Source organism: Tachyglossus aculeatus, chromosome 19 (assembly GCF_015852505.1).
Source record: "Tachyglossus aculeatus isolate mTacAcu1 chromosome 19, mTacAcu1.pri, whole genome shotgun sequence".
NCBI classification, from domain to species: domain Eukaryota; kingdom Metazoa; phylum Chordata; class Mammalia; order Monotremata; family Tachyglossidae; genus Tachyglossus; species Tachyglossus aculeatus.
This window is the reverse complement of record NC_052084.1, coordinates 30,040,932-30,068,756: the sequence shown is the minus strand read 5'-3', so window position 1 is coordinate 30,068,756 and position 27,825 is coordinate 30,040,932. Positions and strand designations below refer to the sequence as shown.

At 42.5% G+C, this 27,825-nt stretch overlaps 1 protein-coding gene across 4 annotated transcripts in view; it reads left to right on the top strand.

Moving 5' to 3' along the window:
* Window positions 1-27,825, top strand: part of UBE3D (ubiquitin protein ligase E3D) — an 86,243-nt gene that overhangs the window by 32,254 nt on the left and 26,164 nt on the right. For all 4 annotated transcript variants that reach the window (XR_005455045.1, XM_038761123.1, XM_038761124.1 and 1 more), the window contains one exon: window positions 17,940-18,078. Coding sequence is in view for 3 of the 4 variants with exons in the window: in XM_038761123.1 (XP_038617051.1) it covers window positions 17,940-18,078 (139 nt within the window). In the remaining variant the exon portion in view is untranslated. The remainder of the gene's footprint in view (window positions 1-17,939; window positions 18,079-27,825) is intronic.

The window sequence follows — 27,825 nt, the reverse complement described above, 5'->3', positions numbered from 1 at the left end:
GCAGACAAGTTCTCTTCTCTAGCATTTCCAAGGGCTGGTTGTCATACCCGTTCAGATTCATGTTTGGGAAGCAGCATGAGCTAGCGGAAGGGGCTCAGGCTTGGGAGTCAGGAGACCTGGGTTCTAATCTGGTACTGTCAGAGAAGCAGCGTGGCTCAATGGAAAGAGCACTGGCTTGAGAGTCAGAGGTCATGGGTTCAAATCCCGGCTCCGCCAATTGTCAGCTGTGTGACTTTGGGCAAGTCACTTCACTTCTCTGGGCCTCAGTTACCTCATCTGTAAAATGGGGATGAAGACTGTGAGCCCCACATGGGACAACCTGATGACCTTGCATCTCCCCCAGCGCTTAAAACAGTGTGTGGCACATAGTAAGCGCTTAACAAATACCAACGTTATTATTATTATTACTGTCACTTGCCTACTGTGTGACCCTGCACAAGTTCCTTGTCTTCTCCATGCCTCAGTTTCCTCATCTGTAAAATGAGGATTCAACACCTCTTCTCCGTCCCACTTAGACTCTTTAGCAAATTAATTCATTGCTAACATGTTAAAAACTAGGGCTTGGATAGCAGAAAGCTCCCGGACTATGTCTTTATCCAACCTACTCACTCCACCTTGATGTTGTCTGCTCACTGCCAACCTCTTGCTTAAATCCTGTGTCTGTCCAGCAGACCACCACGCTCCCCGCCTTCAATCAATCAATCAATCAATTGTATTTATTGAGCGCTTGGGAAGTACAAGTTGGCAACATATTAAAGTTATTCAGAGCGTTATTAAAGTCATATCTCCACCAAAAAGCCTTCCTTGACTAAGCCCTCATTTCACCTCATTTCCCTCTCCCTCCTGCAATACCCTCACACTTGGATGTGTAATAATAATAAATAATGATGGCATTTGTTAAGCGCTTACTATGTGCCAAGCACTGTTCTAAGCACTGGGGGAGATACAAGGTAATCAGGTTGTCCCACATGGGGCTCACAGTCTTAATCCCCATTTTACAGATGAGGTAACCGAGGCAGAGAGAAGTAAAGTAAGACAGTCACAAAGTCAAACGTGTACCCTTTATTCACCCCACCCTCAGCCCCCCAGCAGTTACGTACATGTCTGTAATTTATTTTAATGTTTGTTTCAACCCTCTAGACTGTAAGCTCCTAGTGGACAGGGAACATATCTATCGAGTCTTTATGCTGTACTCTCCCAAATGCTTAGTACAGTGCCCTATACACAGTAAGCACTCAATACATACTCCTGACTCATCATCTACAGTCTCTTCCTCCCCTCCTCTCCCTCACCCCCTACTCCAGAGATTCAATTGCCTTAAACGTTTTCAAATTACAATTTCCCAAATAAAAATTGCCCTGAAGACCCAGGGGATTGTCTAGGTGTTTATGGGAAGTGAAATGCATCTTTGGCTGACTGTACGCACATTCATCTCTGAACATGTTGCTGTGAGCAGGATGCTTCCATCCAAACCTTAGATACAATTTTCAGGGATCATTCTTCATCATTAAGTAACCCTAGCATGTAACTTCTTGTATTTAATTGGGGGAATCTGAGTTGACTGCGGTCCAGTGACCCAAACCCACATCTATTTTAATTGGAAATTCTCTCCCATCCTCAGTTGACCAAATCCATAATGGGCAAAGGAGATGCAGAAAGCAAACCCTGCTAGGCTTGATATAGATTTGTTTCTTTTCTCAGGGGCTCCAATAAAAACCGCCACCATCTGAAGAGCAATAAATCTCCTGGGGCTGCTTACTTGAGAAAGCTCCATTTTTTTTTCCCTCCCCGAAGTACGGTGGGGACCTATGGCTAATAGAAGGGAAAAGAGGCAGCGAGAGTGATGGGGGAGAGAAGGAAAGTACCTCTTTCCTTTTAAGCCTCCTCGCCAGTCTAGTTTCAGGACTTCGTAATGGCGAAGCCTCTTCAGCAGGCTTCTCCCTCTTTGTCGGATCCTACTGGGTCGGTGGCAAATGACCCTCCGTAAACAGGCTCCCTCCTGAAGAGAATACCCATAAACAATCCTGAAAGCCAAAGCTATTAAAAAATACAGAAAGCCACCGATGAAATCTAGCGGCGGTGTTTTCCCCGTGAGAGGAACACAGAGAAATAATCCATCGAAAGATGCAAATGAATCCTTTAATGGAGTCATTCACATTTTGGTGCATTGTCTTGATCTACTTTCCTAAGAGCTCCGTAACCTTGTCTTTGAGGGAGGAACACTGGTCCCTGGTAGGAAAATTAATGAGTAAAAAAGTGTGTAATTGGCAAGACCTGAGGGGGTGTTCATTTGACAGCTATGATATAAAGCAGTCCATATCGCCGGCAGTTAATTTCAGTGTCATTTTAGGGACTGGAGCCTGAAAAATGGGGTTTGGATTCTAATCTGAATTAATACCATACGAGAAGGGATGCCAATCGAAAATACTTGTTGGGGGAGGGAGTTCCAGGCCAGAGGGGACTCGTGGATGAGGGGTCGGCAGAGAGATAGATGAGGTCAGGTTCCAATTGAGTAGGTTAGTGTTAGAGGAGCAGGGTTGTAGTGGGAAATCAGCAAGGTAAGCGAGCTGACCGAAGGCTTTAAAGCAATGGTAAAGGATTTCTGTTGTATGCGGAGATGGATGGGCAACCACCGGAGGCTCTTTAGGAGTGGGGAGATATGGGCTGAATGTTTTTTTTTTCTTTTAGGAAAATGATCCGGGCAGCAGAGTGAAATAAGTCATGGGGGAAGGGAGGTCGGCGAGGAGGCAGGCGCAGTAGTCAAGGTGGGATGTGATAAGTGCTTGGATCAGCATAGTAGCAGTTTGGATGGAGAGGAAAGGGCAATGCGTAGCAATGTTGTGAAGGTGGAACTGACAGGATTTGGTGACAGATTGAATATGAGGGTTGAATGAGAGAGATGAGTTGGGGAGACAGGGAGAATAGTGGTGTTGTCTACAGACCTGTTCCTCTCCTACCATTCCCTCTTTTCCAGGATTTAAATTACCTGGTATGGGTAGAATGTGTGCTCTCATCTCAGGGGCTGCCTTCAATACTTAGTATTTGCCCTGACTCTTTGTTAAAGAAACCATCCATTTCCATTCCCGAGCCCACTGTACGTGGCAGAGAGCCCTTCCCACTCCAGACGATTCTCCTACATCCTGCGTGACACTGAAGAAATTCTGTTTTCTTCTCTCCACTTAATTTCTGGTAAATTACACAATAATTTTCCCCATCCCTCATCTCAATGAATTCTGTTTCTTGAATGCTTAGCTAGGTTGTCAGCTTCTTGAGGGCAGGGATCATTGTACTGTACTCTCCCAAGTGCTTAAAACAGTGTCCTGCATGCAGTTAGCTCTCAAAAAGTATCATTAATTGATTGATAATTGTATGTGAAGCCTTGAACTAAGCACTTGGGAAGGTTCAAAAATGCAAGATTCAAAAGTAGTACTCTTCCAACGGCTTAGTACAGTCCTCTGCACTCAGTAAGCACTCAAATATGATCAGTACAATCTCTGCTCTCAAGGACCTTACAATCCCTTCAGTTTCCCTGAACACGCCCCGCGTATTCATGAGAAGCAGCCTGGCGTAGTGGACGGAGCATAGGCCTGGGCATCAGAAGTTCATGAGTTCTCATCCCGGCCCCGCCACTTGTCTGCTGTGTGACCGTTGGCCAAGTCGCTTCACTTCTCTGTTCCTCAGTCACCATATCTGTAAAAAATAGGGATTAAGAGTGTGAGCCCATTGTGGGACAGGGACTGCATCCAACTCGTTTTGCTTGTATCCACCCCGGTGCTTAGTACAGTGCCTGTCACATAGTAAGCACTTAACAAATACCATCATTATTATATAGAATTATCTGACTAGAGGCCGCCACGACATTTCTTGACTGTCCCGGCTAAGATGTATTTCACGGGTGGGTAGAACTGCCATCTCAAGATCTGGATGGGAAAATCAACCTAAACTCCCTACCGATGACACTCCTCATCAGTATGGTAGCAACCGTCCAAGAAAGAGTAGTATAAAGCAGCTAGCACTGCTATTGTTTTGATTTTTATTGCGGGCTATGAAGTCTCTTTGAAGGGTGCTGATCAAGTTATTTAACTCTCCTTCCACGGGAAATGTTGCGCTGTTCTAATTTAATCCGTACTTATTCCACCGGCTTCTCCCTTCCAGGAGCATAGACTAATGATACCTCTTCCAGTGAAGTGACTTCCATTGCTAATTTTAACTTGCATCTTGTTTCTAAATCAATAAGGCCAAGAGGGGAAGCAGAAGAGATGCTGCTGACATTTCAGCAGATCGGGTCGGGGTGATCAAGTTATGTTTTAAAAGGAATCCAGGGGTAATTCAGCTTTTTAAATAAAGAGTAAAGCAAGTAGTTACTGCAGTGACTTGAGACTAAGAACTCCCACTTGGCCTGTCTTCTTTGACCCTGAGCAATATTTCTGGAACTCCATTTACTTGTCTGAAGAAGCAGCATCTCCAGACAGACAGATACCAATTCCACCTCCCGGCCGAGCCCCCATAAAGCAGAGGGTCTGCCGTCTTATTTCCACCCCTTCCTCACTGAGAATGCAAAGGATTATTAGAGACAAGCCATTTGGCCGGAATCAGTGACGTAGATTTTGAGTCTGATCGTTTCAGTTGATGACTTGAGATTTGGGGGTGGGCCTTGTATATCGGCTGTTTAAATCTTTGTGACGTTAGGAGGAAACATTAAAATTACACAATCACAGAATTTTTCATTTTCGGAATGGGAGCTTAATGTTCCGGTGATGTACATGGTATTTTAGCAGGTGGCACTAATTAATGGTACATCTCCTGAGTCCTGTCGATTATGCCCCGTGGGGGCATCTCTTGAACTGTGAGCTTGGCAGGGTCCTAAGCCGGGGCTTGAATGAAAACTCTTGAGAAATTCTGAAATAACTGGGTGAAAGTTGGGATTTTGAAAGACACTTAAGGGGAAAAAACTGTGTATTGAACCTAATTCCTCAACCTCCAGTTAGGAGACTCTTTCCAAAAATGCCAATCGTTTTAGATTAATATCCATGTATTGACCTCAAAGAATTGTTCTAGGCACTTGGAAATGAATTAGCTATGGTCCTCCCTTTGATTAACGTACAAGAAAAGAAGGAAAACAAATAAATAGACATTATATGGATGAGTGAGAAGATGCCGTCAATCAGTCGTATTTATTGAGCGCTTACTCTGTGCTTTGGAGAGTTCATGTGAAGCAGCATGGCCTAGTGGAAAGACCACAGGCTTGGGAGCCAGACAGCTCTGCCGCTTACCTGCTGTGTGACCTTGGGGAAGTCTCTTAACTACTTTGTGTCTCTGTTCCCTCATGTGCAAAATGGGGATCCAGTACATATTGTCCCTCCTACTTAGACTGTGAAGCCCATGTGGAACTTGACTCTCTTGTATCTACCTTAGTGCTTAGTACGGTGCTTGGCACATAGTAAGCACTTAAATACCACAACTATTATTACAACACAACAAAGTCGGTAGATATGTTTCCTGTCCACGATGAGCTTACAGTCTAGATGGGGAGACAGACATTAATATAAATAACTTACAGATATGTACATCAGGGAAGATGCCGTGAGAGTTACCTCCAGAAACTAGTCGTCTGTGGCCAATGTCAACCTGGGGAGACATATCAAGCGACTTAGTCGGGGGGTCAGCCTGGAACACAGTTCTGCTCAGTATCTCCTTTGATGACCTAGACAAGGGAATCAAGAAGAGGTTCATCAAAACTGCAGGTGATTCTAAATTGGGTGGGGTTAGTAATGCTTTGAAAGACTGGAATAAAATCCAATGTGACCTAGAATCCAGATGAAATTCAATAGGGATAAATTTAAGGGAAGACAGATAGGCCAGGCATACAGCCTCTGGAGATAAAGCTGTAAGCACTTGGAGTTGTGAAAGGCAAAAGAGTTATAAACCAGACAATGATTTCTGTGTGTTTATGACAACTTTGCCCTATGCAATCTCAGAGATCTAACCTTATTCCCCCTTCAAAGTCAGGGAGGATTGAGGTCGGTAATAGTTCCCTGGATTTCGGCAGCACCTCATTTTATTTTCTCATTTTCCCTGCAAGGTTGTGAGAGACGTTTTGCTGTTTTACATAGGCTATGGGCGATTAGGTGACTGGCCCAGGGTCCCAGTGTTAGTGGCATAGTCAAGACGAGAACCCAGGTCTCCCGGCCCCCAGCTTACAGCCCGTATGTCTCCAGTCAAGTAATTGCGGAGCAATATAAGAATTTGCCAGTTCATGAACAAGTGGTTTGTTCCTCAGCTAAATTACTAGGTGAGATTTTGCATCAAAGAGTCAGAGTCCTAATGGTATTTATTAAGCATTTTGTTTTGTTGTCTGTCTCCCCCTTCTAGACTGTGAGCCTGTTGTTGGGTAGGGACCGTCTCTATACATTGCCAACTTGTACTTCCCAAGCGCTTAGTACAGTGCCCTGCACACAGTAAGCGCTCAATAAATACGATTGAATGAATGAATGAATGAAAGCATCTACTGGATGCAGTGAACTATGGTAAGAATCACAAGTGACCTTCCCTGCCCACAGGAAGATGAACAATAATATTTTCAAATAACAATAGCAATACTAATGATGGCACTTACGAAGCGTTTCCTTCATGCTAACTGCTGAAGTAAATACAAAATAACCAGAATACAAGTAGAGCAAATAATTGAATGTACAACTGATGTAGAGATGCCAAGTGCTGGGCATGGGAGTAAATAATAATAATAATAATGACGGCATTTGTTAAGCACTTACTATGTGCAAAGCACTGTTCTGAGCGCTGGGGCTCACAGTCTTCATCCCCATTTTACAGATGAGGGAACTGAGACACAGAGAAGTTAAGTGACTTGCCCAAAGTCGCACAGCTGACAATTGGCGGAGCTGAGATTTGAACCCATGACCTCTGGCTCCCAAGCCCGAGCGCTTTCCATTGAGCCATACTGCTTCTTTGCATAAGTGCTTTAAGCAGTGTGGCCTAGAGAAAAGGGCAAAGGCCTGGGAATTAGAGGATCTGGATTTTAATCCCAGCCCCGACACTCATCTGCTGTGTGACTTTGGGCAAGTCACTTCATTTCTCTGGGCTTCAGGTAGGGATAAATAGGAATATCTGTAGACAGGAATTAAATTCTACTCCCTCCTACTTTGACCACGAGCCCCATCTGAGACAGGGATGCTATCCAACCTGATTACGTTGTAGCTACCCCAGTACTTTGCACTTAACAAGTGCCATAATCATAATAATAGAATAATAATAATGTAAGTGCTTAGAGGTGACCTATGAGTTGATACGGCTTGGGGCTGCTGGTAGTTAAACCAGGGAAAACTTGTTGGAGGAGATGGGCTTGTTGGAGGGCTTTGAACCTGGGGAGAGCTGTGCTCTGTGAGTTTTGATGGAAGGAGCAAGTTCTAAACCAGAAAGCATGAACATGGTGTTGGAGGCTGGAGAGTCAAACGGTTTTAGGGAAAAAACTTGTCTGCCGTGTGACCTGGGGCAAGTCACTTCACTTCTCCGTGCCTCAGTTACCTCGTCTGTAAAATGGGGGTTGAGACTGTGAGTTCTGTGGGGACAGGGACTGTCCCTACCCAATTTGCTTGTATCTACCCCAGCGCTTAGCACAGTGCCTGGCACATAGTAAGCACTTAACAAATACCAGAATTATTATTACTTTACAATCACTATAAAACCTGATTTATCTGGTTTGAGGCAGTAGTTTACCACATTACTAAATTATTAAATACAGCACCCAACTTTCCTTATTGGCCTAAAAATAACCTGGACCGAGCCAAAGTGAACGTACTTCCTTCCCACTGGGAGGAAAGATCTACTGAGTGGGTGGAAGTTTAACAGATTAAAACTAGAAGTTAAACGGAAGGTTAAAAGGGCCCAAAGACTATTATCCTCTCAGTTCTCAATAATAGGGTTGTAATATTCAACATGAGGAAAAGAATGGTAAAAACAGTGAAGGTCTGCATTTATGTAACATCTCCTTGGACTCTTAAATCACAGCATTCCCTAGTTTTCCAGCTCAGAGGTAGTGCATGCAATTATGAAGGGAAACATTTCTAACTCATATAAAGTTGGAAGGGCAGGACATTTTCCTCTGCTTCCTTTGTGACCCCATCAGCACTGCATACAGCTCCTGTTGAACCATATAAAATGTGAATTTGGGCAATGGGATTATCATGACAATTCCTGCCTTCCCAATAATCGATTGGCTGTCCTGATGGTGCCTAAGCAATGTTCTCTTCCCAGCCCCCAAGGGTCAGTCTACCAACTCTGAGAAGAAGCATACCTTCCCCCCTCATGAAGGGCCCAAACCTGAAGTTTTCAAGCCTTCCGTTTTGGGTCTGGAGAAGTTGTGAAGCCACAGTTGATAGCTCAAGATACAGGGAGGCTGCTAATGCGTTTTTTTTTGTTTTTAACCTACTGGCCAATGCCATAACGGCTATACTGTTGTCCTTGTCCTCTTTAGGAGGGAATGGGAGCACGGGGGTGCTGCCAGTCTAGGAGCTGAGGACCCGGGTTCGAGTCCAAGCTGAGCCGCTGATCTGCCTAGTGACTGTGGGGGAGCCACTTAATTGCTTTGTACCTCAGCTTCCCCATCTGTAAATTGGGGTCAGTAAAACCTCCCTTCTCTCCCTGCCTCACAGGGTTGTTGTGAGGGCTGAAACGAACTAATTAATGTGAGAGCACTTTAGCAATAAAAGCTCTATAGAAATCCAAGCTGGTATTACTGCTGGGAAATCCTTACACTTAGTAAGCGTAATAATAATAATAATTGAAATGTTTGTTAGCTCTTAGGTAGCAGGCACTAGGGTAGATAGAAGATAATCAGGTGGGAGAGAGTCTAAGTAGGAGGGAGAACCAGTATGGAATCACCAGTTTATAGATGAAGAAATGAAGGCACAGAGAATTGGCTAGCCCAGGATCCCACAGGTAGGATTAGATGGAGGCAGGATTAGAACCCAGGTCCTCTGACTCCCAGACTCATGTTCTTTCCGCTAAGCCATGCTGCGTGAAGGAACATGTAGAGATACTAATAATAGTGATGGCATTTTTTAAGCGCTTACTATGTGCACAGCACTGTTTTAAGTGCTGGAAATGTTAAAAGGTGATCAGGTTGTCCCACAGGGGCTCACAGTCTTAATCCCCATTTTACAGATGAGGTAACTCAGGCCCAGAGAAGTTAAGTGACTTGCCCAAAGTCACACAGCTGACAAATGGCAGAGCCAAGATTTGAACCCATGACCTCTGACTCCAAAGCCCGTGCTCTTTCCACTGAGCCACGCTGCTTCTCTAAGGACAAAGATATGGACAAGGAGTAAATCAGAGAGGAGGGGGGAGAAGTGAGAAGGGGTGAGAGGGGGGTCGAAGGAGATTGGCAGATGGAAAGAGGAAAAGCCAGAAAGAAAGCCCAAAGGGGATGGAACATGCAAGATGGGAGAGGAGTGAAACATTGAGGACTTGAAGGAAAAGAGCAGAAGAGGAAAGAGGAAGAGTCAGGACTGAGGAAAGCCAGGAAGATCTAAAAGTGGATAAAAAAAGAATGAGAAGGAGAAATGAGGCGAGGCCCCAAGAGAGACAAGAGAGAGACAAGGGATGGTAGTTGAGGGACAGAGAAAGTGACAGATGAGTAGAAAAAGATGAAAGAGAGGAAGAGCCAGGCAGGCCAGTAGAAGAGCTGAGGGTCAGAGGAGAGCAGAGGAGATTGGCAAGTGAAGATGAACAGAGCGACAAGGAGAGAATTATGGGGCAAGAGAAGAAAAAGAGAGGGGAAGATTACAGATCTATATAAGCTGTACAAAGATCAGGCATTTCAGGTAATCCCCAGTAAATGTTTTAACTATTTCTGTGAGGTTGCGGCAGTATCTAAATGCATTAAAGGACGTGTTTCTGTGATCAAACCTTTAATTTACCTTCCTTGCTTGATTCGGCTTCCCGAGGTATTGCTTGTTATCTGGGTCACCGTTCGGAAGTTTGCACTCTCCGGTTTAAAAACTAAAAGTGGCGTGAGTGAAAACTGGCCCAGTGAGCTCAGGGCAGTCTAGGGCATGGGATTAATATGGTGCGGAGAAGCCAGTGACGTTTGTGATTCATGGTATGTGGAATTTCCCGTACCCCACTGACCAGTAGTGGTACACTTGACTCAGTTGCGGTCACTGAGGCAGGAGAGAAATCAGGGGAAAGGATTGAGCCCCGCTAAAGACCGGGTCAAGATCATGCCTGTGGCATGACGTAAACTCCTAGCACGATAATCAATTCCTTCGTACAGACTCCCAATTCCAAAGTCTTTGTTCTGAAATTATGCTTGTCTGTCATTTACAAGACCCCATCATCATCAGTCTTCATAAAATATGATTGCTGTAGCACTTAATACACATAGTAATAGCTCTCTCCGGCTTGTAGGTGACTGTACCCTTGTGAACTTGAAATGAACAATGCTCTCTGTTCCCTTTGATGCCCATTTTAAGAGAAAAGGTATTTGGATCGAAGGTGAACATTAGGAAAATAATTCTCATACCCTCCCTAGAGGATATTAATCGGTTTTAGTTTAAAGACGTTTTGAGCAGTTTGGCCTTTATTTGGTGAATCCGTAAAGAAAATGTAAACTCAGGTGGGCTTTTATTCGCCACATACCAGGTTGATAACCAAGTGATTTTTCAAAGATCGGGAGCTAGATTTGTGGGTCATCTCCCACTGCCGTACCACAGGCTTGATGGGATCACTCTTTGGAGCCATCCAAGGTGGATAAAGGATTTAGAAAAACGGAGCCCATAGAGAAGGATCCTTAACTGATGAGGGGGAATAATTTCTTGCAAAATAGTTCAGACTACATAAAAGTTAGGCCTGTATGTGACAGGTGTCCATAAATATTTGAGATTCTGACAAAGGCGGCTTCTTTCCCCAACCAGTGCTCCTTTTTCTGCTTTGTTCTAAGAAAAAATATCGGAAGCAGCACAGCCTGGAAGGTAGAGAACAGGCCTGGGAATCAGAAGGACCTGGGTTCTAATCCCCGCTCCGCCACCTGTCTGCTCTTTGACCTTGGGCAAGTCACTTCACTTCTCTGTGCCTCAGTTACCTCATCTGAAAATGAGAAGACTGTGAGCCCCATCTGGGACATGGACAGTATCCAACCTGATCATCTTGTATCTACCCCCAATGCTTAGAATAGTGCCTGACTTATAGTAAGCGCTTAACAAATGCCATAAAAAAGTAGGAACTAAATGCACTCTTTTTAACTTTTTGTAGCGCTTTCCTGCCCACTTACCAGAATTTCTCTCCTCGCTTGTATCATCTAAACTAATCAAGACTGTGAAAGAGCTAAAGTTGTTTCATGTGAGGTAGTGATCGGCTAATCTTCAGATGTTTGTTCATCTTCTGAATGTTTTCCCTCTCATTTGCTTTACAATCGCTGACTGGTATATTTTGAGTGCTTAGTGGGGGCTGAGCACTCAGTTGGAGAGTCCAATTCATTCATTCAATCATATTTATTAAGCACTTACTGTATGCAGAGCACTGTACTAAGTGCTTGGGAAATACAATACAGGAGAGTTGGTAAACACTGTCCCATCCCACAGGGTTCTTACAGATTAGCGAAGCAGCGTGGTTTAGTGGAAAGAGCACGGGTCATGGGTTCTAATCCTGGCTCCGCCACTAGTCAGCTGTATGACTTCGGGCAAGTCAGTGCTTAGAACAGTGCTTGGCACATAGTAAGTGCTTAAAAATACTATTATTATTATTATTATTATTAAGTCACTTCTCTGTGCCTGTTACCTCATCTGTAAAATGGGGATTGAGACTGTGAGCCCCATGTGGGACAACCTGATCACCTTGTATCTACCCCACCGCTTAAAACAGTGCTTGGCATATAGTACGTGCTTAATAAATTACGCAATTAGTATTATTATTATTACTTCTCACTCCTTACACCACCAGACACAGTCTTTGATTGCAAATCACTTCAGCCTTAGAGCTGAAGGTTCCTGTAGGGGCAGTAAGCTTATACTAACAATGATGATAATTACATGATAATTATGGTATTAAGCACTTATTATTTGCCAAGCACTATAGTAAGCACCATGGTAGATACAAGATAATCAGGGGAGACACAGTCCCAGCTCCGTGTGGGACTCACAGTCTAAATAGGAGCTGGGCTTTGGTTCCACATTGGTCTGGAAGGTTTCAAAAATTCTAGATGGAAGATGACCACGGTCTGGATAAGATTCATGGTGACGGTGGGAAGGAAGAGCGGGTATCAGAGTTGGTGTACAGATGGTGACAAGATTTAGAAATTTACTGGGTGCAAAGGCAGAAGATCAGCAAGGAGCCCAAGATGAATGAGGTGAAATGGCAGCCATGCTCACTGGCAGTAGATTTGAGTATCCTTTCCTAGGCTGTACAGAATAAATATTTATGATTGCAACTAACTTATTTTCCAGTAGCATGACTTTAATTGTCCACATTTGGAACTCTTCTCCCCTTTGGAAGGAAGGTGACCGTGATATAAATCCCCTAGTATAATAATAAAAATAATAATAATAGCATTTATTAAGCACTTACTATATGCAAAGCACTGTTCTAAGCACTAGGGAGGTTACAAGGTGAACAGGTTGCCCCACGTGCGGCTCACAGTCTTAATTCCCTTTTTACAGATAAGGTAACTGAGGCCCAGAAAAGTGAAGTGCCTTGCCCAAAGTCACACAGCTGACAATTGGCAGAGCCGGGATTTGAACCCATGACCTCTGACTCCAAAGCCCAAAGAAACACTGTCAAAATGACTGCCGTAAGGAGGCAAAGAAAAGTGGGGAGAAGATAAAGACCGGCGTAACTATTTCTAAATACATGTTTCTCTGATTAGCTGAAATAGCTCCACAGGAATAAATTTTGTGCTTACAAAAGCCATCTAGTGGAATCTTAATGATAATTACCTTGGGTGGGGCTTTTTTGAGCTTTATGTGTTTAAAACAGTTTTTTTGTTTGAAAAGAGTCTTTCATTTGGCTCTCTTCACCATGATTCATCGTAATGGGCTGCCTTAAATCATTTCAAATTGCTAGACACATGAATTTCAACTATAACTTCCCCAAGGCTAGAGAAGTCAGCAGGAGCTCAAATTGTTAGGTAGACATTTTTTTTCCAAACTCATATGCAAGTGTAAAACTTTTATGAGGTTGCTTTAACGAGGTCCTTTGGGATTTAGGATTATTTATCTAAACCCTTATTAAAAGCGAAAACTTTTCTATCTTTAGCCTTGTAAAGCTCATCCTTCCAGTACAGTAAAGTGGAGGAATGAAGAGTTCTGGAGAGAAAGAAAGTTGGCAGACTTTGGGGCAGATATTCTCAGCCTACGTAAGCACCTGTCATTACGATAAAAACAGATACCATTGAAAACAGATCCAGTATTCCATAGTTCTCTTTAATCAAGAGAATTTATGCTAGTGAATTTGTGATTTCTGGATTCCCCGGTTTAGAAATACTGAATTGAAAATGATTCCCATCTCCAGTTGGTACTTCCAGCCCGCTCGAAATATCTGATCTGCCTTTAGGTCTGCAAACGTTGAAGAGACTTGTTCCTGCGATTAATGTGCTGGCTTTCTCTCTCTCTATCATCCAGCCCTGCAGTGGAATGGGTTTGTAATCTCCGAAAATCAGGCCCTGCTTCTCTGTGGGCTTGTTCTGATTTGATAAATATATTCTTGGACTCTCCCTTCCTGATAAAGTGTCAAAAATGTGGTACAGTTACCACGGAATGTATCTGTTATATTGATGAGTTGTACTTTCCCAAATGCATAGTGTAGTGCTTTGCACACTGTAAGCGCTTAATAAATGCAATTGATTGGTACAGAGAAAGCCTAAAGGGGGCAAAAGGAAAATGTTAAAAAATAAATATCAAAAACCTTCAAAGCCAGACTTTGGAAGCGTGGGATACCTTGTGGGGGCAGAACGTTATTGATCTACAAGCGTTTACGTGAGCTCACTACAGGAGGGTATAGAGGACAGGACAAGGGCAAGTACATGTGACTACAATTTTATTGTAAAATGTACCGCTTTGGGACTGGGGGAAATAAGTCTGTCAGCGGTATTTAGTGAGTGCTTACAGTGTGCAGAGCACTATACTAAGCACTTGGGAGAGTATGATACAAGAGTTAGTAGGCGTGTTCCCTGCCCACAACAAGCTTACAGTCTAGAGAAAGAATTGAAAGAACAAGTAAGAGAGCAAATTGATATGGAGTCTCAAATACCGAAGGAGAGAGGGATTTAACTAAATCGGAAGGATAAGGTGAGAAACGTACCCGTTTGAGGGGAAGTTAGTTGATACTTTACTAAAGTTAACTTGCCCCTGAAAACATGTTTTCTTCAACTCCTATATTTTCCTAAATAGAGAAATCAGTACGGCCAAGGGAATAGAGCACAGACCTGGGAGTTAGAAGGTTCTGTGTTCTATTTCCGGCCCTGCCTCTTGTCTGCTGTGTGACCTTGGTCATGTCACTTCACTTCTCTGCGCCTGTTACCTCATCTGTGAAATGGAGCTGTGAGCCCCATATGGGACAGGGATTATGTCTAACTTGATTAGCTTGTATCTACCCCAGCACTTAGAACAGTGATTGACACGTAGTAAGCACTCAGCAAATACCATTATTATTATTATTATTATTATTATTATTATGTGGCTAGAGGAATGGCAACTGTAAGGTCACATTGGGAAGCCAGAGTGGCTGGCTAAATAGAATTTGGCATGGGCTAAACTGAATTAGACTGGCTCACATCGTACAGTAAGAGATGTTGCAGTGGTTATAGTACTGCAACAGATGCATGAAAGAACTCACTGCACCTGCACTAAGGCTACCGAGGCAACTATTTGCCAACCACACTGCATAAACAGAGCTCTCCCCTAGCCAGGAATAAGGCTAGGCCACATTAGCCCAGGCTGGAGTTTTGTGAGGACGAATCCACATTCTTGAGACTTGGTATCGTCTGGGTGCCAGGACTTCATCTAGGACAGGACGCCATAGCCGGGAGACATTTAGAAATAAAAAATTATAAGGATTCCAGAGTCTTAGATGTCCAAAAATGTTTGGGCAGAAAACATTAGGGAACCTTTGATCTGAAAGAATCTCAAAGCCGTCACAAGTGGACGCATAATGTAGCGGAGTTTGTTTTTAACTTCTAGAGTTAACAGCTGTTCAGCAGTTGAGCCGCTAAGTACAGTCAAGAGCAGAATTTTAAAATTTCATAGAACACAACTGTTGAAACAGCTGTAAGATAGTCTGATTAAAATTAAACTGCCTTTCCTTAGGTTTCGCAATCTAATGGGATCAGAGCTGAATGTGTAGTTTGTTGTAGGAGGAATGAAATGTCTGGGGCAGGGAGCTGGATCCGAGGTTTCCTTGGACTTTTCTGGTTTTAGGATTTTATGATTATGTGTAGGGTTTTCCTGCTGTTGGAGAAACTATATTATGTTGAATCATTCACCCTTCAAAGGGCTATAATTTAATAACTCTTTACATCAAATAACTTGGAGTCTTAGGAGAGATACTCGGGTAGAACTGAAGTGAAACTTTTTACTTCCTCCTCTTTCACCAAACCCGTCTGAAACAATTTGTCTTGGCCTGCACAGCCTATGGAGTGAGCTGGAATCCATCTTTTCTTTTCTGGTAGTTGTTAAGCACTTACTGTGTGTGTCAAACACTCTTCCAAGTTCTGGGGTAGATTCAAGTTAAACAGGTTGGACGCAGTCCCTATCCCACATGAGGTACTCAGTCTAAGTGGGCAGGAGACCAGGTTTTGAATCCCCGTTTTACAGTTGAGGAAACTGAGGCACAGAGAAGTTAAATGATTGCCCTAGGTCACACATGCAGGCAAGTGACAGAAACAGGATTAGAACCCGGGTCCTCTGATCCCCAGGCCTGTGCTTTTTCCACTGAGCCATACTGCTTTCCAAGTACCGTCTGCTCCAATATTCTGGAACATTCATTAATCTGGTACTGCCATGCATTAAGGAATATGTAAATCCAACTGCATGGAATGTTATGGGGCTCAGATGTTGTAAACACACAGAAATAGCCAATGTTTTCTGTTTTTTTACAGTTGCCCCACAGGGTTTTAGGGATATGAATTAACATGCTTTCAAAATACAGGAAAATCAATCCAATAAATCTGACCCATTATATTCACACTATAACCTCTCCAGTAGAAATACTCCAGACATCATTATCACTGCAAACCACTCACATCTCAAGTGGAGAGTGAATTGTACTCTTTGTCGAGCAAGAAGGGAACCTAAGAGAAAAATGACCACTAATTACCAAGTTCCCCTCCTTGCGGGAAAACACACTTTAATATCAGAAGTCACTCTTGATGGATGGAGGTAACGGTCAATGTATTGAATTTCAAAGTTTAGTATAAAATATTGCTTCCAGATAGCAACACTCCATAATTAATCCCTGTTGTTCAAGGGTTGTCAGTGAGGCTACTAATGTGAACACAGTGGTCTGAAGCATTTTCCTGGTCTGATCATCAGTTGGTAGTCATAGAGCAGGAAAGGAATTTGAGGGATCCATCTAAGCCCATCCACCAGCCTCTAGGCAAACAATATTTTAACCATCTTAACTAGGCAAGAATCTGACATTTTTCTAAGACAGTCTCCCTTGGCAACTTATTCCAAGGTCTAAGCAGCTTATTCCTGATTCTGTCTCTCATACTCAACTTTTAAGCCTCTTTCTACTTGCTCTGTCCCAGCCTCAGCAGGGATGGCAAACAACTGGCTACCATTTTTTGTAATAGTATCTGTTAAGCGCTTACTATGTGCCAAGCATTGATCCAAGTATTGGGGTAGATACGAAGTGATGAGGTTGGACACAGTCCGTGTTCCACGGGGCGCTCCCTATCTTATTCCTCTCTTTACGGTTGAGATAACTGAGGCACTGAGAAGTTAAGTGATTTGCCCAAGGTCACACAGCAGAGACAAGTGGCAGAGCAGTTGTTTTTGTAGGGTAGGTGCACTTGGATTTCCAAGGAACCGATGGCTTCCCTAGATCATGTTGTTCACCAGGGTGGCCAATGTAGAAATATAAAATGTGCAGCTGTTTCTCTATTTAATCTTTCCCCTAGGCCCTATTATTTGAGGATTAACACCTTTCAGTATTTCAGTACTCTGGAAGGTAATATAGCTTGATTGTATAGCTAGCTATTGCCATCATGTGGGATTATTTTTAGAGTGTCACAGAGTACTCTTGATATTGGTTCTGAAGAGCTTTTTGTTTAGGCTCCTCTTGGGCAAATTCTCTGCACCAAATTGTTTCTGCTTTTTTTAAAAATAGAGGTGCTTAGCGAAACCCTTTTTGGGGTTTTGAAAGTAAAGGCATTGATTCTAATTTTCATATTTTAATTTATATTAGGTTTGGAATTAAAATTGCTTTAGCAAATGCCTGGGTGTGAGTCTGGCTTCAGAAGAGGCCCCTGCCAGGACTCTTTGTACACTGGCCCGGCTGATCAAAACTCATCCCCTTCCCATCAGGGGGAACCAGACAGGGGATCTGGCCAAACAGTCGAGGTTACGAAATGGCCTCCTTCATCCAAGCTCCTTTGGAGCATCTGGTTATTCCGGCAGCTGAAAGGGGCAGGAGGAGGAAAGTAGAGAGGGAGGGGAAGCCGGGAGGTAGAGAGGGAGCAGGAGTCAGGAGCAGGAAAGGAAAATAGCAAATAGAAGAGAAAGGAAACAATGGCAGTAGATTCTTGGTGGTAGCATCAGACAATTTTCCTTCTTTAAAAACTTTAGCAGAAGTTGGAACTGAGGATGTGAAAAGAGCCGGCATCTTATGGGGAATTTGCCTGGATAACTCCCCTAAAGATGAACGGTGGCTTTGAATGTCTTTTTTTTCCCTACATATCGGATTTTGAACAAGCATTTTCTGTATTTCAGACTCGCAAGTTCCTGGGAAACTGACATTGGGGTTCATGCTCTAACTTTGCCCTCCAAAACCTGCTTGGAACTGCTCTTGATTCTCTCCTGGAGCAATAGAGCACTGCCATCCTCCCTTCGCTACATGGACTCCTTCCAGGTAAGATAGAGGGCTTCCCTTAGGGCTGAAAGACACATCACCTTTCAAAAAATGTCCAGGGAGAAGATTGACACCCAATCTTAACCAAGAGAATTGAGTTGCTCGACAAGCAGCTTTTATCAGCCAACTGGACACACCCACATCACGTCCAAACATGGGTGGTGGAAATATTAAGCACTTACTGTCAATTAGTGGTATTTATTAAGCACTTACCAGATGCAGAACACTGTCCTAAGTGCTTGGGAGAGTACACATGATCCGTGCCCTCAGAGAGCTGACAGTCTAGTGGATTTTATTCAGGAGTTTCCTCTCCTTCCACCTCTTCTCCCCTACCTCACCCCACCCCCTCACTCCACCTCAGAGAGTTACACTGCATTGTAATAATCGTTACTATCAGCAGTAAACATTTTATTGCGTACCTGCAGATGCATAACAGCTTAATGTCCCAGTCTGTGACTCCATTGCAAAAAAAATAGACTGTCTGGTCTGAACTGTTACTTTGAGATCATTCTTTCTCACCCACAGTTCTGTCCAGAAAGTGGAATGCCTAGGAAGCCCTTGGGGCAAATGACTTCCAAGTTGAAATGAGATTAAACATTTTTTTCTTTCCTTAAAATATAAATAGAGTTTTGTAATTATCCAGAATTTTGAAAGGGCTTATTGGGAAGTCCATTTCAAAAAGCATTCTGAAGTAATCTTATCATGTAGTTTTAAATCATGAGCCTGTCAATACATTGCAGCATTCGCTTCCAGAATTTGTCATATCCTCCATTTAAAACTGTTAGGTGAAATCTGTTTGACTTCACTCTTCTGCTTTCTGTCGTTTGGGCACCATTTCAAGTGTTTTTGCTTCACAGGGTACTTTTGTTGTTAGTAGGCTTGCTGCGTATTTTTTAAAAACAAAGGTCTTTGTTTTTAATTGATTCTGGAGCAATTTTTCCATTCCATTTAAAATATTAGTAATAAGCCAAAGCATTTTTGGACTTAAGACTGAAAAGTTCTGGCTCTAGTAAAGCTGTAACAAAAGCTTCCACTGCAGAATCTAATTCTGTGAATTGTTTTAATGTAGTGCCTTGCATATTATCTCTTTGCAAATATTGTGGATAATAATAACCTATCTAAATTTTCGTGCCACCATTTGGCATAGCAAGCATAGGCTTTAGGGTTGGCAAGCATACCAACTTGGTACTGAATTTCCACCAGGGTGTCAGCCAGGGTCCCCCTCCCCTCCCCATCACCCCAACTCACCTGCTTTGCTGTACCCTCCCGGCCCCACAGCATTCATTCATTCATTCAGTCGTATTTATTGAGTGCTTACTGTGTACAGAGCACTGTACTAAGCGCTTGGGAAGTACAAGTTGGCAACATATAGAAGCGGTCCCTACCCAACAACAGGCTCACAGTCTAGAAGGGGGAGATAGACAACAAAACAAAACGTGGACAGGTGTCAAGTCAACAGAATAAATAGAAAAGTATGGAGCACTTCACGAGCACTTGTGTATGTAGGTACATATCTATAATAATAATAATAATGGCATTTGTTAAGCACTTACTATGTGCAAAGCACTGTTCTAAGCACTGGGGAGGATACAAGGTGATCAGGTTGTCCCTCATGGGGCTCACAGTCTTAATCCCCACTTTACAGATGAGGTAACTGAGGCCCAGAGAAGTGAAGTGACTTGCCCAAAGTCACACAGCTGGCAATTGGCAGAGCTGGGATTTGAACCTATGACCTCTGACTCCCAAGCCCGTGCTTTTTCCTCTGAGCCACGCTGCTTCTCTGTCTATAATTCTATTTATTTATATTTATCTGTCTATCTATCTATATATTTATATTAATGCCTGTTTACCTGTTCCAAAGTGTTTATATATCTATAACTCTATATTGATGCTGTTGATGCATGTTTAATTGTTTTGATGTCTGTCTCCCCCCTCTAGACTGTGAGCCCATTGTGGGCAGGGATTGTCTCTCTTTGTTGATGAATTGTACTTTCCAAATGCTTAGTACAATGCTCTGCACACAGTAAGCACTCAATAAATACCATTGAATGAATGAATGAATAAAGCACAGGCCTGGGAAGCAAAGGACCTGGGTTCAATTCAATTCAATCGTATTTATTGAGAGCTTACTGTGTGCAGAGCAGTGCACTAAGCACTCAGAAAGTACAATTCGACAACAGGTAGAGACAGTCCCTACAGTCTCTAATCCTGGCTCCACAACTTGCCTGCTGTGTGACCTTGGGAAAGTCACTTCACAACTCTGTGCCTCAGTTTCCTCAACTGCAAAAATAGGGGTTTAATACCCATCCTCTCTCCTACTTAGATTGTGAGCCCCATGGGGGACAGGGTCTGTGTCCGACCTGATTAACTTGTATGCATCCCGGTGCTTAAAACCTCGCTCGACACATAGAAAGTGCTGAACAAATGTCATAAAAAAACCACAGGGTGCTAACTAGGTTGGGACAAGCCACTAATAATAAGTGGAACTCTGGTGACCAGCATAAGGCTGCCTGACAACTGACATGAGCATGTAGGCCTGAAAAGACAAAATGAAAATTAAAAAGGTGACAGAGGCAACCAGTTAACCACAGAATCGGGAACTCCAGAACCTTCTCCAACCAACCTACCTTTGCATTCACCTGTCCTTCCTTGTGTTTCTGGGATGCGGGGATTCCTGACGATAGCTTTGGGAGTGCCTGGATCAGTGCCAGGGAAGAATCCTGGGAGAACTGGGCTGAGATTTCTCCCTGGCTCCCTAATTCTCCAAAGAGTAGATAAGCTTCCCCTTCTTAAGGGAAAGTCAGTTTTGAAAGATGTTTGAGTGTATCGATCACTAGTTATTATGTCGTAGAAGCCCTGCTTATTGATTACTGTGATATAGTAATAATATATCTCTCACTTTTAGCATCTTAGTACCTTCCAGATATAATTACACAAATGTCACTTTTCAATCAAACATGAGTTCTGAGTGAGGGGAGGCGGGGGGAATAGCATGCTATTGGATGCTCACGTGCACAAACCACCTACACAATTTCTAAACATAGTGAGAGTCCTTAAAGAGGCTGCTGATATTATCATCCTTGGCTTCCTATTACATCCTGGAAGGAAATTATTTTTAGTGAGAAAAGCCAGAAAATTATAGGGCACTTTTAATCGAGAAAAATAAGTGAAGCTAGGAGAAGTCTATTCGAGATGCCTCGTTCATTCTTTTATAATACTCGTTTGGTCATGTATCGCAAACTAGAGGTAATAATAATGACTAAGTGTCAAGCACTGTTCTAAGCACTGGGGCAGATAGAAGCTAATCGGATTGGACACAGTCCCTGTCCCACATGGGGCTCACAGTAGTAGTAGTCCCCATTTTACAGATGAGATAACTGAGGCACAGAGAAGTAAAGCGACTTGCCCAAGGTCACACAGCAGCCAAAAGGCGGAACCGGGATTAGTATTTTTGTCATATACAGGGTACTCATTTTATTATGTCAAGTACCCAAGGAAATTAGGCAAAGTTTTAATGAAGATGTGTTTTGCACTCATAAAAATTTCAAGTCTTCAGGTCACCTAATGTCTGCTCAGGCCAAACTCCTAAAGGAAGTGGCTAACAGTATAAATCCTGTGAGGGTGCCAGCATCTCTCCCTCCTACTTAAACTGTGAGTCCCATGTGGGACAGGGACTGTGCCCAACCTGATTAACTCTTATCTACGCCGGTGCTTGACACATAATAAGCCCTTAATAGATGCCATTATTAGTAGTAATATGTCCTTAACTATTCAGCTATAAAATTTCCCAAGAATTTTGAAGAAATTGAAACATGTTTTGATGGCATAATTATCATTTATATCAGAAGTGCTGTCTCTAATTTTCCAAGGTGACTTGATTTTTAGAGCCGAAGAAAGAACAATGCTCCTCTCTCACCGCTTAGGTTCGGTAGATGCATTGGTTTTGCCACTCTTCCTTTTTGGCAGATAAACTGCACTTCGCTTTCTCATTGAGCAGCCGAAGGGAGCAAGGATGAAATACTAGTCATCTCTTGGTTTAAAGGTTTTTCATCTGCAGTCACAAACTGGTAATCTTCTCTTTCCCCAACCTTTAGAGAAGCCAAGTGAAGTTCTCACTCTGCAGTTTAGGGCAGCTTGTATTTGGCATTTCTTTATTAGTTAGTGAGGATTATAAGGAACTAGACGTAGATGTGTATTTTTTTTGTTCTTTTTAAGAGCATCTGTTTCCAGTGCTTTTTAAACAGAAAAATGCAGCGGCACATTGTGTAATTTGGTGTTGACATGACAAAGCGGTCCATGAGCAGATTATGTCACCAGTATGATGTCCATTCACCCCAACGTTTGATTTAATTTCCTCTGAGAATGCCCAAGAAATTAGATTTTGAGATTATCTGAATACTGAGTTTCACGTTTTCCATGTTCCCTCTCTTCTTCATTAACTAATAACGGGGTGACCAGAATACGTTGCAGTTCAGGCCTTGAAAATGGGGTTTTATTGTGGGGTTCGTTTACCCGTTCACTGATATGTTAAAAATTAAGATCTTTTCCAGAAGCTCTGAAAAAGTTATATGGAATTCCTTTACATGCTAAGTACTGTAATGCTAGACATCCATAAACTTTTGTTTAATGTTCAGTAAAGTGATCTTAACATAAACTCACAATTTTAAATGGAGTTGTAATATGGTTTTGACTCTTGACAGTTTATGAACTTTTTTATATGCAAGCACTTTTGATATTAGTCACACCCTTCTGAGCATTCATGTATATGTGTGTGCTTTATCTTTCATCCTTCTAGGGGTAAGTATTTTTATGTTTGTCTCCTTTATTGGAATGTAAGCTCCTTGTAGGCAGGGAGCATGTGATATTGTTTCTCTGAACAATCAACCACACCAAGTAGGTTGTCCGTGAATTGTGCTGCTCTATAGGAGGCTGCAGAGAGTAGAATCTTATTGTTTGTTGTTTTAATAATAATAATGCCATTTTATAAGTGCTATGTGCCAAGCACTGTATTAAGCTCTGAGATGCATACAAGCTAATCAGGTCCCACATGGGACTCGCAGTCTAAGTAGGAGGGAGAACAGGTATTGAATCCCCATTTTGGAGATGAGGGGACTAAGACACAGAGATGTTCAGGGACTTTCCCAAGGTCACACAGCAGACAAGTGGCAGAGTTGGAATTAGAACCCAAGTCCTCTGACTCCCGAGCCCATGCTCTTTCCACTAGCCCATGCTGCTTCCCATTCTGGCTGTGATAGTAGTTTTCAAACTGTAGTGAAAAATGTATCCAGTTTAAGGTGAAATGCAACCTTCTTCTCTTCCTCTTAAAGTACCTTGCAGCAGACTATCTGAACACCTCTGCGCACCTTTGAACTCCGTTAGTATCTTCTTCAGTTATATTTATAAATTCATAAGCTTTTTAAAAAATGGATACAAGGCTTTTTACTCCCAGTAATGATAACAATAATTGAGGTCATCTGTAAGTGCTTACTATGTGCCAAGCGCTGAAGATACTAGATAATCAGGTCAGACACAGTCTAAGGGGGAGGGAGAACAGGTATTGAATCCCCATTTTACAGATGAGGAAACTGAGGCACAGAGAAGTTAAGTAACTTAGGTCACACAACAGGCAAGGGGCAGAACTGAGATTCTAACCCAGGCCTGTGCTTTTCCCACTAGGCCAAGATTTTAGCTGGTGGTGGAGAAACCATAGTTTGTTCTTCATCTTTTTTGGCATCTTGCAGAGATGCGCTAGCTTGTCAGAATTTGATGAGGTCCTTGTTGGACAATCACTCCTCTGAATGAGCTGCAATTATCCATTGTCCATGGCCCCTCCATTTCTAAATTGAGTCGCCTGTCCAGTTCAGCGACTTCAATGCCGTAAAAATTGTACATACACTGTAGGCAGAGTTCCTTCCAAAATCCATTCTTTGCTGATTGCTTAATCTCAACCCAGGAATTTACTGCCGGGATATCAGGCCAGTTGAACATGCGCATGGTTTAAGGTAGCAAACCATACAGGTTGTATTCCCAAGGTGGGCGTAATCCGGGGTGTGCCTGTATTCCAGGTAGGAGCTCACCATATTTTTTGTGTTGTTGCCAAAACTAATAATAGTAATAAAAAATGTATTTTTAAGTGCTTTCTATATTTCAAGCACTGTGCTAAGAGTTTATATACGCAGGTAGACACAGTTCCTGTCCACATGGGACTCACAGGCTAAGAGGGAGAACAGTTATCTTATCCCTACCTAGTGGATGAGGAAACCGAGGCAAGGAGAAGTTAAGTGGCTTGCCAAAGATCACCCAAGAGCATCTGGATTTAAACCCGTACCTGTAAGCAGGTCTGCGAAAAACACTAAACTTTAACCAAGGTGGAATGTTTGTTTTCTTTCTCAAAGATGTTGACGGCATCTCCTTGTGGGCAGGATATGTCTACCAACCGTATTGTACTCTCCCAAGTGCTTAGTACAGTGATCTACACAAAATGAGTGCTCATTAAGTTCGATCAATTGATTCAGTACCCTCCTAGGTGGAGTCCTTACACATTCAGAAGCCATGAGCAAGTGACCATTTAAAGGGCGGCTATAGTTATTTAATGACCTTATATATTAACCTCTTACTAAGTGCCAAGCACTGAGCTAAATGCTAGGTAATCAGATAATCATATCAAAAAGAGTCCCTGTTCCACCCCAGGGCTCACATTGTAAACAATTGAAATCATTTGAGTTTGACCTACTGCAAAAATGTGAGATAGATCAAAGCTAATGTTCCTGGAACCAGCTGGTCTGAGCTGGTTTGGTCTTCTAGTATCTTTCATTTAAAATAATTTCGTTTCTGGACCTGCCCAATCAAATGAGGAAACTCTTGGTGCTCTGCATGGCATTGGCATGATATAAAAGTCCAATTTTGCATTCAGGTGTTGGACCTTTGGATTGAAGTAGAGTGTGTCTGTTCATAACACCAAAGGATGTGCCAGAAGTGCCATTTGAAGAGTTGGAAACCCAATTTCAGAATAGTTCTTACTAATTTATTAGGCAAACGACCAATTTTATGGTCCTACAGTTTCATGTATTTGACATTGCCCTTGTTGTTGAACTCATTTAAATAACGGAAAGCTTTTTTAATGCTTATTTTTGATGTTTCTGCTCTCTTCCTGCTGGTGTCGGTTGTTCTTTGCTTTACTAGCTGGTGGAACTGGCCCTTATATATCATTTGTGAAAGTGGCAAGTCTTGATAGTTGGCATCCATTTGAGTTATCCGATGTCTACCGAACCGTTCAGCTGCTGCTTCCCAACCTAGGGTGGTCATACGTGCTGCTACTTGATGCTTTTAGCATAAAGGAGAGCCGCTTTAAGGTGACAAGTAATGTGTTATGTTTTGCCAACCGTATCTTTCTTTTCTTTGGCTCTGAAAGGCAGGGAAGAAAACGTCTTAGATATTGAATTTTTATGATGATCTATGGGCCACTTAACACGTTCTGCAACAACAGCATGGTGGAAGTAGCCGGCATTTTAACTTGGATATCAAATATTAGCTGTTCAGTTCATCAACTAAAACCGTAACTGATTGAACTACATGGATGATGGGTTCTTGTCCTTTTTTAGAGTTGCATAAAATTGAAAGGAAATTGTATCTGATGCCAGAGCCCATCCAACATTTAATTTTGAAATATTCATGGTGTCTCATTGTTTTTTAACCTGGTTTCATCTTTAGGCTGTTTATCTTTTACTGGGGGCATTTAGGTATATTCATTATCAGCAGCAAGAGCAGAGAGCCTGCAGAATGAAGGTTGTTTTGGTTTTTTGCAGTTTTTTTTTATTTTGAGGGAGTTTTTTAGTTCAGGCTTTTGAGGAATCAATGAAGTGTCTCCGTGGAAAAAGTAGTTCTCACTGTGAGCATGATGTTGTTTCCTGGGCTAAGTTCTATGCCTGTTGCATGCAGTACAGTGCTCGTTATTGACAGGGAATGTGTCCACTAATTCTGTTGTACTCTCCCAAGCACTTAGTACAGTGCTCTGCACATAGTAAGTGCTCAGTAAATACAAATGATTGATTTATAAACTCGCCTTCCCCATTAGATGGTACATTTCTCAAAGACCAGGGCCTTAACTTCTATTGAATGCCTCTCACGTGGACCGGCCCCTCTAAATGCTGTAAATACTGCTGTTGTTAAGTGGTAGGGTTAATTACATATGCTAAAACATATTTATTAGAGGCACAAATGGAATGTGTGTCTTTGCCTAATCAGAAGCATAACAAACCGAACTAAGCTTTTACATTTAGGAGTTTTCAATTGCTTGTTTCTGCTGCGTCCCCTGATTACCGAATGTATTTCCATTTTAACATTTGAAACAGATACGGCAAATGAATCCATTGTTTCCTCTCCGCTAAGGACTTAATAAGGTTGCTGGGCGTGCCCAGAAGCAGGTGTTTAAAAGATCTTTTCTAACTTATCAGTGCAAATTTACCACGAAACAGCAATTGGGAATTCAAGACCAATTGCACAAAGCAGGATCTACTAAGAGAACCGCGTTAATCATCGGATTCGTGCTAGCTTCTCTGCACTCTGTTTTGAGGGTGCTTAAACAGATTATTAACATCCTCTAGTAGCTTGCTTTAGCATTCCTCCCACTCCCACCCACTCAGACTTGCTTTCTCTTGTCTCCTCCCAATTTTGTTTCACAGTTCAACCCGCCCGCTCTTAGCTATTCAACCCTACTCCCCCATGTGTTAGCCACAGTTTGGATGTGTTGCCAGTATTGAAGGACAGGCTTAATCCGATTGGCTCGGCGGCCCCCACCCTGAGACTGTAAACTCGTTGTGGGCAGGTAACAGATCTTCTTCCATATTGAATTAGGTTGCCATCTTAATGGATTGGGGCTGTTCTCTTAGGGAACTTCAGGGAAGGTGCCTCATTTCTGGTTGTCCTCTTCAGGAAACTTGCGGGACCTTCTTGATAGTTACCTCTGAATCTAGGGCAAGAGAGAAACCCTTCTCATGGTGCGCCCCCGACCCTGTTCGTCTTATACTTTAAACCAGAATCTGCGTAGGCTTTTCTCTTGAAATGAAAAATCATATAATTTTAGAAAATTTACAAAATTTACAAATCCAATTGGCATTCCCATCTGTAGCGCCATCTAAGGAAGGGCTTGAATCTTAGATGCCACTTTGTGTTTCACAGTTGTCTCTTTTGAAGGAGATAATAGAATGAGTTTTTCAAGTTCAGATGTATATTTTTATTAATATTTAAACCCTAGAAATGATTAATGTTCCTTGTGGAAGTCCTCAGTCCAGCTGCCATCATAAAAGATTTATAGGAGCTGACTTTGTTCTAAAGGAAAATTTACAAATTGGGCAGGAGTTCCATTGACCTTTCCAACCTGTGTCATTTCTTACAGTGTTTACTCCAGCGAGAGTTGGTTTCTTTTCGGGAAATTGTCTTTTTAATTGCCGCTGTAAATCATTTCTTCTTAAGTTTCTAGTAAAGTCATTCAGAATATAGTGATTCTCCTAGAATAATACAGTAGTCTAGGAGTCTAGGCTATATCCACTAAGCCATGCTGTTCTGGGCATGTCATTTAAGACCTGCCTGTAGTCAGAAAAATACAATCACAGGCTTTCTTAATGGAGATTTCCAACTAATTCTGGTAATAAATTGATAGAGATTATAAGGGAATTAGAGAAGAGGTTGCTTGTTACATCCAGGATCTGGTCACTCCCAAGAAACTAACTGTATTCTACCATCAGGTTT